We start from the raw sequence: 14440 nt of genomic DNA, 5'->3' as shown, positions 1-14440 counted from the left end.
TGAAAAGTGTACGTATGAACATAACCAAATAGGAAATAAAAAAATGGGTACAAGTCAGAAGGTTTGCACCAAGTTTCATGAAAAGGCGTAAGAATTCCATATATGCCAAATCTTTGAGTGTGAGTAATCACTTTCTTAAGATCAAAGGGGCATCCCACCTTATATTGAAAGAAGCAACACAAAATTTATCGAGGGTACATACTTACAATACCCACGAGACTTAGGGCATGTACAATGGTTTTATCTTAAGAGTGCCACGTCGGATAAATGATGAGGTGGAGGAAAGAGAAACCATACGAGAAGGCTTTTCTTATCTTATTTAAGAGAAGACAAGAGATGATCTCTTAGCACAATATGTCTCACCACGTTTTTAGGAACAACTAATTATTGAAGATAAGGCTAAGAGATGATTCATTGTAGACATGTTTTTTTGTCATCTCTAATTTACATGCAAAACTTAAGATAAGACTATCTTATCAACCATTGTACATGCCCTTATACTTAAATAGGCAAAAGTGTTAAATGGTGCTCCCACATTGTTACCCCACGTACAATTTGCCGGACATATCTTTAAGTTATCCCGTTAAGCTAATCTCATTGTACATTTCAGTTAGCACTATTTTTTGCAATGATACATTTTGACTCGGTTCTACTATGGTTATGCATTTTACCCCAACCTCTCATCCTTCCACAATGTGCTTACATAGGAAAAGACATGTTAACTACAAACATATAATATAGGTGAGTATGTAAATGAGCATGAACCCAACACTGCAACTATTTCCCGAATTCAAAGCTTGAACATTATCCAAGGTGATGAACAAGATCAAATTTATGCTACATGAAATGTCAAGTAAAGCAGCTAATGAATACAGAACAACATGGCCACAACACAATGTCTAAGCATGTTCAACAAGAGGAGATGGAACTTGGATAAAACAAGCCATGATGAGAATTTGATGCAGGAGCAAGGAGTTAACATTGATAACATGATATGCTAAAAGCTTGTGAAAGAATATACTTGATTAGATCACTTGGAAATTCATTAATATGGTTGAAAATTAGCACACTCCTACTTGGTCTTGTACATGTTAGCATGTGAAGCAACTTACCTATTCCAATCATTATGCCATGGTTCATTCTTCGGTTTTCAATTCTTACATAAAGACATCTTTTGTTCTTTAAGAATATAAAAACATAGCAATAGTTCTTACATAAGGAGGTTAAACTTTTGAAAGTATGTCAAACATAGGATTATGAAAACCGGAATTAAGCTTGTTTGATTTACACATGCAGGTGCAATAGGGGGGATTTCTTTCATTTCAATTATGACACTTGTTATTCTTCTTCGCAAAGAGAAAATAAAGATGACAAAATTCTATGAGAAGAATGGCGGACCTACCTTACAGAAGGCAAAACTCATACAACTTTTCAAGAAGGAGGAACTCAAACCAATTCTAAAGAGTAAAAATTTTATTGGAAAAGGTGGCTTTGGTGAAGTTTACAAGGGTAGACTGCTTGATATTGGGCTAGTTGCAGTGAAGAAGCCAATTAGTGGTAGTGCATTGGAGAATAATCAATTTGCAAATGAAATCATCATCCAATCTCAAGTAATCCACAAGAACATAGTTAGGCTCATCGGTTGTTGCCTAGAAGTTGATATCCCAATGCCAGTATATGAGTTTCTTTCCAGAGGTAGTCTCGATGATGTTCTTCATAATAAGAATGTTGCACCTCTTGACTTGGATGTGCGTTTACGCATTGCTGCCGAGGCAGCAGATGGTCTAGCTTATATGCACTCAAAAGCCCGTACTAGAATCTTACATGGTGATGTCAAACCAGCAAACATACTCTTGGATGATAACTTTATGCCGAAGATTTCAGATTTTGGCATATCGAGGTTGATTGTGAGAGATAGACAACACACAAATACAATCATTGGTGACAGGAGTTATATGGATCCAGAGTACCTACGGTCGGGCCTACTAACTGAAAAAAGTGATGTCTACAGTTTTGGAGTTGTGATACTAGAACTTATTAGTAGGCAGCAGGCTACACATTTTGATGGTAGTGGATTAGTAGACAATTTCCTTGCAGCCCACAAAGAAAATAGAGCTGTTGCGTTGTTTGACAAGGCATTTACAAGGTCAAGAGATTTGGAGCTTCTTGGTAATCTTGCAGGGATCGCTATACAATGTCTTGAGCATGATGTGAATCAAAGGCCATCAATGGTAGAGGTAGCTGAGCGCATTCTCGCAATTTATCAATCTCATATCACGGTAAGTTAGTTGTGTTTTAAGTGTGCAAACCTATTTATTATATTTTCTTCTCAAAATGTATCAGTCCCATGGATAGACATTATCAACGTGGGCAAACTTATTTTATTTGCTTCATAAAAAAGAAATTGTAATGTGTTGATTCATTGAGTAATATTGTGTTCTATGTGTGCAAACATGTGTTGATCAATCAAATTTATTTGCCATTGTGGCACCGCAGTTCATTTGTTCTTAACTGGTAGGCATTGTTCTTAAAGAAATCTGTATTATGGCTTGTGAAAGAATACTTCTTAATCATTATCAGTCTAATAAAAGTTGCACGATACCATCTCAGAATTGCTGCCCGTCGGTCCATTATTAATTAGAATGAGAACTCACACTGCACTTTCTTGGAGCATTTTATGTAGGTTTAGGACTGGTAGAAATTGCATCTGCATGTCGCTCCATGTCCTTGACAACTGACTAGGAAAGCAAGATCGCGTTACCATTGTTAAGAGTATATTCAGTTAGCTAAAAAGATATGGTACTATTCCAAAGAGGTTTATAAGTTTTGGACAGATATTTAGGTCTTCAATTTAACTAGCAGAACATTTTTTTTATATGCCACACGATCCACTTATGTGCAACTTGCTTATTCTCTATCGAACATCAACATACACTACATGAATTGTCGATTTTGCCTAGTGCAATGGCACACTCGGCAATGGTCAAAACACGCAAATCAGTCAGCTTTAGGCACAACCGTGCCTCTCGGAAACAAAAAAACGCGTTTTTTTTTTCCTTTCGGAGAGGCACGGCCATGCCTATCGGAAAACGAAAAAAAATGTGTTTTCTCTTTTTTCCCGTACTTGAGACGCACGGTTTTGCTTTGCATGGAATTACTTCCGGGAGAGGCGTGGCCAGAATCAGGAAAAACATGTTTTTTTCCTTCCGTGAGAGGCACGAGCACGCCTCTCGAAAATGGAAAAAGATTCATTTTTTTCCTTTCGCTAGAGGCACGGATTTGCTTTTGCGAAAGGAAAAATAGTGCTTTCGGTTCGTCAAAGCCTATCAACATGAGATCTTGTTACTAAAATCTCTATGCGAGGAATGTAACTGTGAAAACGGTTCAAGATTTGGACGCATGATTTAAGAGATAAAACGTTTTGAATAAACCAATGTACGGAGAAAATAAAAACTCCTAGTTTGCGACAAGTGATGCATATACGGCGCGCCACTTATCTTAACATAGGGTGAAAGTGATCTTTGAGAGAGTGCTCCTCTTTTAGTGATGCGTTAGGCGAGAAATAGGGCGCCCAGAGGCAGAGCACGCGTCAAAGAACTGAAGAAAGGGGCCTACCTGGGCCGCGAACACGGGCCGCGAGCGGAATGCCTGCCCACGGGCCGACGACGGCCCATATATAGCGCCCCCTCCTCACATCAAAGCCTAGCGCCGCCGCTCCCACCCCATTCCCTCGAGCGCCAAGAGGGCTCCCTCCCTCCCTCCTCCTCTCGAACTCTCCAGTCCCCCTGCGCCCTCCCCGCCGCCGCCGCCGCCGCCGCCATGGCGATCACCGCCCAGGTCCCCGACATCATGGGCGAGCGCCAGTCCGGCCAGGACGTCCGCACCCAGAACGGTAACGCCCCTCCCCCCTCCCGCTTTTCCCGCCGCGGGGTCGCGTGGTGCGCCGCGAGATCTAGGTCTAATTCGCTGCCCAATCTCCTCTGTACGCAGTGTCGGCGTGCCAGGCGGTGGCCAACATCGTCAAGTCGTCGCTCGGCCCCGTCGGGCTCGACAAGGTACGCGCCACGCCTCCCACTCTGAAAACAAAACACGGTCACTGAAGAAAATGATTTGTCTGTAGTCAGGATCAGTGAAGTAGATATCTGTAGGTTCTAGATCCACAGTAGTTTCGCGAGAAACAACCGTTGTTATAGTACACTAAAATAGCGTATGCGACCTGCAGATGCTGGTGGACGATATCGGTGATGTGACGATCACGAACGACGGGGCCACCATTTTGAGGATGCTGGAGGTCGAGCATCCGGCAGCGAAGGTGATGCCTGGCACACACGCATAGCTGATCTCGTTTTGATTGGACCGTTGCTTTGTTCTTAGATTTTCCTGTGGTTCCTTTTGTCTGTAGGTTCTTGTGGAGCTGGCCGAGCTCCAGGACCGGGAGGTTGGAGATGGAACTACCTCGGTCGTCATCATTGCTGCAGAGTTGCTCAAGGTGATGGAACAGGCTTTTTCTTGTCATATGAGTTTCCCTGCTATTTGTGCTCAGACATGGTGTTTCTTTTCTTTTTGCCAGAGAGCCAATGAACTTGTGAGGAATAAGATTCACCCGACCTCTATTATTAGTGGCTACAGGGTAAGCTTATAATTTATACTATTGATTGAGCATCTCTTCCATTTTAGTTGAACATTGCGAGCAAAACACGTAATATCGTGCATTACTAATACTTACTTTCTACCTTCATATTCTATCAGCTTGCTATGCGCGAAGCTTGCAAGTATGTTGAGGAAAAGCTGTCTGTCAAGGTAAGGGAATACTCTGCGCAGAACTAATGGCAGTACAACTCTGTTCCATTCCATGCCCGCTCTCATGCTAACATGAATATTCGTCCACCCTTTTAGGTGGATAGACTTGGAAAAGACTCCCTTATTAACTGTGCTAAAACTAGCATGTCCTCGAAACTGATTACCACGGACGGTAATTTCTTTGCAAATCTGGTAAGTTCCTGTGGTCATTTGTACTGGTTTCTTAATCATGCATTCGTTTTTACATATCCATGCACAGTGAAGCTCAGAAATAGTGAAATCTGGTGGTTCAGTTGTCGTGTATTCGATTTTGGTGGCATTTGTTAAACCCCAAATAATTATTTAGTCCATGCATGCATTTTCAGCTGGCTGGTCTATTATTTATTTTGATAATGCTGCCATGTTATGGTGTTTATCTGACAAGTTGCTCATCTTTGGAACCAAATGTTAGGTGTTCCATTAGCTTTGGCTAAAACAATGTGATATTTAATTGACGTGGCAGTGGTTTCTTAGGTTGTAGAAGCAGTTCAAGCTGTGAAGACCACAAACTCCAAGGGAGAAGTGAAGTATCCAATCAAGGTAAGCAAATTGCATTTGGTTACAATACTGCATTAAATCAAAATTTCTATTCGTAATTGCTATATATCAAGGAATGCCAGTTTTGCTATTGGAATTGTAGATTTAAGTTGCTGGTTTCCTTCTCTCTGAATAAAGATATGAGTTTTACAGTCCTGTGGACTCTTTAGGAAAAAATTATTATACCAGTTTGTGCTGTTGTTTTGCTTTATGCACCATTTGTTTTTTCCTGTTGGATGTATTAAACATCTTGATATTAATTGCGTTAGTGTGTAGTAATCTTATGTCTACCTTAGGGTCTCTTTGATTCAAAGGATTTTCATGGGATTTTTGAAGGATTAGAATCCTTAGGAATTTTTCCTACGTTCGTCGTTTGATTCGTAGGATTGAATCCTATAGGATTTTTTCCTAAGGATTCATTTGTACTACATTTCACAGGAATTCTAACATCCACTCAAACCTCTTGGAAGAAATCCTTTGTTTTTCCTGTGACACAATCAAACAAACACAAATCCCATAGGGATCCAATGGACATGCCATTCCGATCCTACATTTTTCCTATTCCTGTGCTTTTGCAATCCTATGAATCAAAGAGGCCCTAATGTTGGGTTGTCCTTTACCTGATATTAATATAAACAATTCTACTGCCACTTAAAATTGTTCTCCCGTATTAATATTGTAATGCCGTTTTATGTACTGGACATGATTTTTGATTTATTTAACACATTGTTAGGGGAATTGTTGTCTGTGCCACTTACAAATTTGCTTGTAAATGGTTGCTTTTTTTATCCTGCAGAGTATTAATATTTTGAAAGCTCATGGTAAAAGTGCCAAGGAAAGTTACCTGCTGAATGGTTATGCGCTGAACACTGGCCGTGCAGCTCAAGGAATGCCTACCAGAGTAACCCCTGCTAGAATTGCTTGTCTTGATTTCAACCTTCAGAAGACGAAAATGCAAATGGGTGTTCAAGTCCTTGTATCCGATCCAAGGGAACTTGAGAAGATCCGCGAGAGGTATATGCATTTCTTATATTATGGGATGGAGGGATAGTTTCCATCTTATTATATATTTCCTTTTGTTATCTCCAGAATTAATCTTCAATGAATGTGTTCTCTTAGTTATCGTGTTTGTTTCTCATTTCCTGTGATAGGTCTTCATGCCTTTCACTATTCACAATCAATTTATCTTCTATCTTGGGGTGCCCAATATTATATACCTAACAGGCTAACACCTTGCTTCTTTACACAGAGAATCTGACATAACAAAGGAGCGGATTCAGAAAGTTCTCAAGGCTGGTGCTAATGTTGTATTTACCACCAAGGGAATTGATGATATGTCATTGAAGGTACGTTTTCATACCTCAGGTAGAGTCAGATTGCTGTTCCTATCCTTGATATAGTTCTGTATACTGTTTGCCAGAACACAGACAATTTATGTATTTGGTTGAACTTGTCCACGTTAGTACTGAATTTCACATTCTTCTTAGCTGCTGGTACTTTTGGGGTGGTGCAAACACGATCTGTTATGCTACAGTTAGCATCATATGTTTGTTAATTTAGCCTTATGGCAGAATCTTTTATACTACAGTTATCATCATATCACTGCCACCTTCCGTTCCCTGTCAATAGTACCCAGTCTCAAGTTTTTGTCCTCAGAAGTGTTCGTTTCGTTTCATATGATTTGATTGTTACGAATTTGAAAAGATGTACTGGGCTGTTGTGGTGTATGTGGATATCACTTCCTGTTGACTAACTAAATCTCATGTGCTGAAACATTATTTTAGTACTTTGTTGAGGCTGGAGCAATTGCAGTAAGACGTGTGCGCAAGGAGGACTTGCGCCATGTTGCCAAGGCTACAGGTGCAACAATGGTATGCCTTATTTCTTCATATTGCCGGTTAGATAGTTTTGATCAAGGAGTATTTTCATAATTTACAGTCTTTAATCTCATTCATGACTTGATTTTGTTGAATATTACTAAATTCGCAATACTGGAATACATTTATTTGATGATTTCCTGTTTCGAATACATGCTATTCCAGCGTAGCAGCTTGCCAATTTACTCCCTCCGTCCCAAAATGGAATGGAGGGAGTATTACGGTAGGACTTTATATTAATAAAAAATAACTTCTATCATTGATATTCCCAAGTAATAATGAAAATAATTACTTTTTTGAGCCAAAATGAGCTGCTTGTCAATATCCTAAAGAATAAGAACCTACAGGTGACTACTTTTGCGGACATGGAGGGTGAAGAAACATTTGATCCATCATTCCTTGGACATGCCAGTGAGGTTGTTGAGGAAAGGATTTCTGATGATGAAATAATTCTGGTGAAAGGCACAAAGAATACAAGTGCGGTATGTATCTTCATGCCAATGTTGAGCTAGCTATACTACGATTAATGACGTAAGCATTAGTTTCAAAGCTAGAGGCATCACACTTGCATTTCTTTTATGCAGGTCTCCATTATACTTAGAGGAGCAAATGACTTCATGCTAGATGAGATTGAACGGTCTTTGCATGATGCACTGTGCATTGTGAAGAGAACTTTGGAATCCAATACGGTAAATCCTTCTTCTGCTGTTGCTTTATTAGTTGCCTTGTTGGTTCCCTGTTGTCATGATTTATGTGGTGTGTGAGATTACTCCTAGTTTGTCTTTGTTTACCATTTTTCTTGCTACTAAGTGTGATTTCGAGTTAAAAGTTTAGCTGCTGCTTCCTTGTTCCCAATTTTGATATTTAAGATTCTTTTGTATATCATGTTTGTTGCCGATCCATACTAGTGCAATCTTTTTTTTTATATAATTTTCTTTGAGGCCTTGTTTCCAAAAGCTGCGATCCCCATTCTTGAGAACTTTTTTGATGCTTGAAGGAGAATAGGAACAGTTAAAAGCCATCATTTAAATGTAGCATTTTATTCTGTAGTATCTGCATCTCCCGTTCGCCATTTCACATAATATGCTAACATTAGATCTCTTCTTTCCTGGTCGGTGAATGTAGTTCTGTAAGCTGTTGTTTTCTTGTAGGTAGAGTGTATTTAACATGTATATTGGTCATCCAGGTAGTTGCTGGGGGTGGTGCTGTAGAAGCTGCATTATCTGTGTACCTGGAGAATCTTGCTACAACTCTTGGATCCAGGGAACAGCTGGCGATTGCTGAATTTGCAGAAGCTTTGTTGATCATACCGAAGGTTTGATCAGTTATATTTTGTAGATATGATACTTGCATACTTAACCACATGATGATATACTAATGTGAGTATGGCTGTGTGATGATAGGTCCTCGCTGTTAATGCCGCAAAAGATGCAACTGACCTTGTTGCACAACTTAGGGCATATCATAATAAAGCTCAAACCAATGCTGATAAGCAGCATTTATCAAGGTACTTGTTGAACTTATTTATCTCTGTTAAAGATCTGAGTGGATTATGGCTCCACTATGTTACATAGGCCTTGAAGGCTAGTATCACCACCCTCTTGAGGAAAATAGTTATGCACTCTGAGATGTGCGTGTTGAGCAATGATATATAGACAATATTCCCCTCAGTTTCCTGTACACTTGGGCTTTCTTTTGTAGAGTGCCAGAATACTTATGATTTAAATTTTGAATTTAGTCACTGGGGAAGTGCGCACCTAGATGCATAATTTGGTTACAGTGATGGCTACTGTTTTTATTTTACTTCAATAATTCAATATATTTGTCCATTTGCTGCTTTGTTCTGCTACTACACATCTTCAGTTTTTTGCCTTGTGCTACTGAACATTTTCAACTTTGTTTGAATTTGCTGCAGCATGGGTCTTGACCTGACGAAAGGTGTAATCCGCAACAACCTTGAACATGGCGTGATCGAGCCAGCAATGAGCAAAGTGAAGATCATTCAGGTTGGTTGGTTAACTTATTCGCTTGTCACCTACATTGTTTATGCTGAGATCCATCGCACATCTCATATAACCTTTTTTGCTCTGCAGTTTGCCACAGAAGCAGCCATTACCATTGTGAGGATCGACGACATGATAAAGCTCGACAAGGAAGAGTCTGGCCAAGAAGAGTAGCCATATGCCATTTTACGATCCGTGGTTGCTGTTTTTTACGCGATGGCTGGCTGCTATAGGCTCTTAGACTGTTGGTTGTGGTTTTCTTTTTCCAACTTGTATTAGCGGACGTTCTCGTAGAATGTTGTATGGAAGATCAACGTGCGAAGGGTGTATTGCTGTGTGTTTTGCTGTATGTGGGTAGCAGAATGACTTACGAATAGAAGCAAATTTTGCATAGCCTTAGGGCATTGCTGATAGTTTTTGCAAGTAACTTGGTTGTGTTCTTGCCGGTAACTTGGTCGTCATACAGGTCTTGATCCCACTTTACCACTTCTTTGCATTATGCTGATGTGTGCTGTACTGCCCCCCTAAGAGCATCTCCAAGGCTAATTTGACCACTCGTTTGTATGCGGCCGTCCGACAATTCTGATCGCTAGTTCAGCTGGCCAACTTTGCAGCAGCTTTTGGTCTAAGCTTTGTATGTGTGTGTGCCTTGCCGCTAGAATTCGGTAGCAGGCTGCATCGTGAAGATCGAGGATGTGCTCATCACATATTTGCAGGGATCAAAACATTCAGGCCTTGTTTGGTATAGAGGTAGATTAGTGGGGATAATCCGCACAGGGATCGAGTGAAACCCCTACCTGACCCAATCCTCTCAAATCCCATAAAACCCCAACCCCCAGTCCACTAGGCAGGGGTAGGGGTAGTGTGTTGGGCACTGGAGAAAATACCTGAAGATTTGGGGTAAAAAATAGGGGAAAGTGGGGATTAAACTAGCCCACTACACTAGAACCAAACATGATTTTAGGAATAGGTGGGGATTTACTGTTTGGTGGGGATAATCCCCACAAATTCCTAGAAATACACTAGTACCGAACAAGGCCTCAAAGGGTACACAAATGAGTGGTGACGTAGTAACAGACACAAGGTAATGGTGTTGGTGTTGTATAACCATTATTTTTGGAACCATGAATGATTTTTTATATCAGCCTGTGGGTTGAAAACTTATTGGATTGAGTTGATTTAATGTGGATTATGTTGGTTTTGTGTGAGTTCGAGAGAATCAAAGTTGATGGTATTTTTGAAATGGGGTTACATGTTGAGGCACATGACACCAGTTTTCTCTAAGGAGAATCAATGTCAAATAATAATAATAATCAAATGACTAACATTAAAACATATGGAAGTTCAAGTTCAAAACACACATGGATGCTATCAACTGCGCGATTTTAGCTCCGAGGGTCGAATTTGAAACAAGCAACCTGAACAAAAGAGCAAAAATGGGGTTTCGAGTACATATTACTAGTTGACACTTCATACACTCTAGAATCATCTATTAGTTACACATACACTTGATAGACTTGTACTCCTGGATCCTCCACCAAGTTATATGCAAGAAACATAGTCTAAAATATTCTATCAAGTTATTTGCTAGATACATATGCTCCAAAGCACTTTAATAGTTTATTTAGATGTTTAAGCATACTATGAAAAATGTATGCGAACTCACTATAATACATTATGGGCTGTATATAGTCTGAGTAATATGATATTATTTATTCAGATTTTTGGAAAAACCAATTGTAACCAAATATTTTCAAGGGTCCAAAACAAAAGTTTATAGAAAATTATTTACAAAAAAATATGTTCCACTTTGGCACTAGAAAATCTATTTATAATGAGAAATGTAGTAACTATATGAAAAACCGAGTCTTAATATAAATGTGCATATTTACAATGAAAGTGTTGGTACACCTAAAAAATGTTTCAATAGAAAGCAACATGAATTCAATGACAAATTGAGTTATGAATAAATAAAAAAGTTCAATATAAATAGTTAAGAAATATTTTGAAATCACACTAGACCACATATGACATGTCGGAGAAATATTTTTAAATGCACAAAATGAGTTTTTTTTGAAGGACCTACCATATATTTATTGCAAAATTGGACCAAATCAATTTTATAAAATATTAGGCCATGTTTAATGCACAATTGACCAAATAGTTAGGTGTGAAAAGTTTTCAACCACCTCTCATGAAAAAGACAATTTTTCACCAGTTCAGCAGGAAGCTCGTCAAATTTGAACAACAGCCGCCTTATATTTGCTCTTTATTTTTTCCAAAAATCATTTCTAGGTGCATAAGTATCTATTTAATCAGAGAAATGTCAAAATTTTCGAAGATTCAACCACTAGCTAGGAACAGTCATGCCCGCAATTTTGACCGCATTTTGAAACGGGCATGAATTTTTTTTTTAAAAATCCAAAAATTGGAAAACCTTCGCATTGGGTCATTATATGTGACCAAGTTACCAGGAAAAATAATAAACTTATAATACGACAATTATTTAAAAAAAAGTGTTCTGAGAAATGAGTTATCATGTGTGAAGATTAATGGTTTTCAAGGCAAATGATTAATCTTATGGCCACATTCATGGCATAGTTTGTTCATCTCATCTTTTGCACAAGGGTGCATCTCGGAATGACAAACAATGTTGCCTAAAGTAGTTTTCATTTTTTTTGGACGAAAATTTCTTTTTTCTTTTTTTTCGAGTGCCCAAAATGAGTTTTTTTGTGAAGGACCTACCAAATCTTTTTGCAAAATTGAACCAAAATCAATTTTCTAAAATATTAGGCCATATTTAATGTACAATTAAACAATGGTTAGGTGTCAAAAGTTTTGATCCACCTCTCGTGAAAAAGACAAATTTCCGCCGATTCAGTAGGAAGCGGGTCAAGTTTGAACTGCAGTTGCCTCATAGTTTGCTCTTTATTTTTTCCAAAAACCATTTGTAGGTGCATAAGTATCTATTTAATCAGAGAAACGCCAAAAGTTTTCAAGATTCAACCACTAGTTAGGAACGGTCATGTCCGCAGTTTTGACCGCATTCTGAAACGGGCATGAAAAATTTAAAAAAAATCAAAAAATTGGAAAACCTTCATTTTGAAACGCAGGAAATTTTCATTTTATTTTTTTTCTTTGTTTATTTTTCTTTTTTTCTTGCTATTCAATGCTTACTAATTATTCTTTGTTTCCATTATTTTGCACTAGTTTTACATTTTTCTGTTTTGGTTCATTTTTTCTTTCATTTCGTTGGTACTTTTTTTTGGTTTTCAATATTTTTAGCGTTTTTCTCTGTTTCTTTTGGTTTCATTCTTCCTTTTTTGTATACATCAAGAAATATTTTCTAATACACGTTTAAAAAATTTCAAATAAATTTGAAGGTTCTTTCATACTTGTTCGACATTTTTTATACACATTTTAAACATTTCTTCAAATTTTTGGTTAACATTTTTTAAATACAAAATTATTACTTTTGAATGCATGGTTAAAAAAAATTATACACATTTTAACATTGCCAAATGCTTGATTAACATTTTTTATGTACATGATTAACAATTATTTAATACATGGTCAACCTTTTTTATACACATTTTTTCAAATGCTTTATTCAAAATTTCATATAGAAGATTAATATTTATTGAATACATGGTCAAATTTTTTCTATACACATTTAAACATTTTTAAATGCTTGATTAAAATTTGAGCTCCCTTTATTTATATGGACTCAAAGTTGTTCGAAGCCGGTATTTTCCACACATGCATATTCTATAGGCCTATGGGCTGTTGGCCCAGTCGTCACATAGAAAGAAAAAAAATATTGCCTTGTCTTACCGAGGCCCAAACCCAGCAAGGTGTTTTCAGTTTAAAAGGAGTTGGCTGGGTAGATTGACACAAGCTAAGGCCTGGTATGGTGGTAGGCCCCATTGGATCTCTACTCCTAATGGAGCAGTTGGTGAATAGTCCACAATAATCGAACAAATATCACACGACAAGTTCATTAAGGTAGCAGTTACCCTATGGGCAATTTGGTGGGCGAGACGGAAGCTGATCCATGAAGGGTTGCATCAAAGCCCGTTATCCACTTACATGTTCATCACTCATTTCTTATCAGAATTGGAGGAGGAAAAGAAGCCAATAAACCACTGCATGAACATCCCAGTTACCTCTGCACCAAGAAGATGGATTCCGGCCATTGAGGACCATGCTAAAATCAATGTTGACGCTGCTGTTTTCCGTGGAGTTGGTGCCGCTGCTGCAGTTTGCAGGAATAATGCAGGCCAGTATCTGGGGTCATCGGTGCTTGTGACTAGAGGGTTGGTCGATCCGGCTACTTTGGAAGCAATGGCATGCAGAGAAGGACTATCGCTAGCGGAAGACCTGGGGCTCCAGAAAATTGTGATCGCGTCTGATTGCCAAGAGGTGGTGAAGCATATCAAAGAAAAGTCGGGAGGAAATTATGGTGCAGTTGTAAAAGAGATTATTTCATGGCAATCTTCTTTTAATTCTTGCTATTTTAAGTTTGAATTTAGAGCCTCGAACTTCGAGCCTCATAAACTAGCTAGGCATGCTGTTAAGTTAGATCATGGCCGCCACATTTGGTTGGGGCAATCACATGATACCTCTGTAATACCGGTAGCAATACCAACTCCTGAATAAATGCCTAGCTTTGTTGCTAAAAAAAAAGTTGGTGAATAGTCTGCACGGTTTATTTTCGCAGGGTTTTTTTCGTCATCCTTCCACCTCCGTTTTATTTTCGTTGGCTATTTTTCGTCTGGTTTTTTACCTCCCCACGGTCGATGCGCTCACAGGCATCTACTACCATTATAAAAGAAAGAGAGAGACAGATCCAAACAATCCCATCCATCTATCATCAAAATCTAATGGCCCTTAATCATTCTGCGTTTAACGCTACCAACCACGCAACAAGCCACGATCGATCGCTAATCGCCCCGCATTAACAAAACCGATCGCCCGCACGACCTCCACCTTCTCCTCCCGCACGACCTCCTCCTCCTCCCGCGTCGTTCGCCTCCCGCAGCCTCGCGCCGAGCCACGGGAAGCCGCGCCCTTCACCGCCGCCTCGCGCCGCCGGAGCCACGGGAAGCCGCCGCAGGTCGCCGGGAGCCCGCCCCCGCCGCGCCGTTCGCCGCCTCCCCAGCCGCGGGAGCCCGCCCCCGCCGC

At 39.3% G+C, this 14440-nt stretch overlaps 1 protein-coding gene and 1 pseudogene across 1 annotated transcript; both read left to right on the top strand.

Moving 5' to 3' along the window:
• The window catches only part of LOC119284135, a 92005-nt pseudogene extending 89316 nt beyond the window's left edge, over positions 1-2689 (top strand).
• Positions 2690-3735: 1046 nt separating this feature from the next.
• On the top strand, positions 3736-9717 carry LOC119288010 (T-complex protein 1 subunit alpha-like). The gene is made up of 17 exons (XM_037567629.1): positions 3736-3892; positions 3991-4055; positions 4223-4312; positions 4403-4489; positions 4571-4630; positions 4750-4800; positions 4897-4992; positions 5314-5379; positions 6173-6390; positions 6626-6722; positions 7161-7247; positions 7601-7735; positions 7838-7942; positions 8440-8568; positions 8657-8760; positions 9169-9259; positions 9347-9717. The coding sequence occupies exons 1-17, from the start codon at positions 3820-3822 to the stop codon at positions 9428-9430; spliced, it is 1638 nt and encodes a 545-aa protein (XP_037423526.1). The 5' UTR covers positions 3736-3819; the 3' UTR covers positions 9431-9717.
• The last annotated feature ends 4723 nt before the right edge of the window (positions 9718-14440 follow it).

This window comes from Triticum dicoccoides, chromosome 4A, assembly GCF_002162155.2.
Source record: "Triticum dicoccoides isolate Atlit2015 ecotype Zavitan chromosome 4A, WEW_v2.0, whole genome shotgun sequence".
In the NCBI taxonomy this organism is placed as follows: domain Eukaryota; kingdom Viridiplantae; phylum Streptophyta; class Magnoliopsida; order Poales; family Poaceae; genus Triticum; species Triticum dicoccoides.
This window is presented reverse-complemented; position numbering and strand designations above follow the sequence as displayed.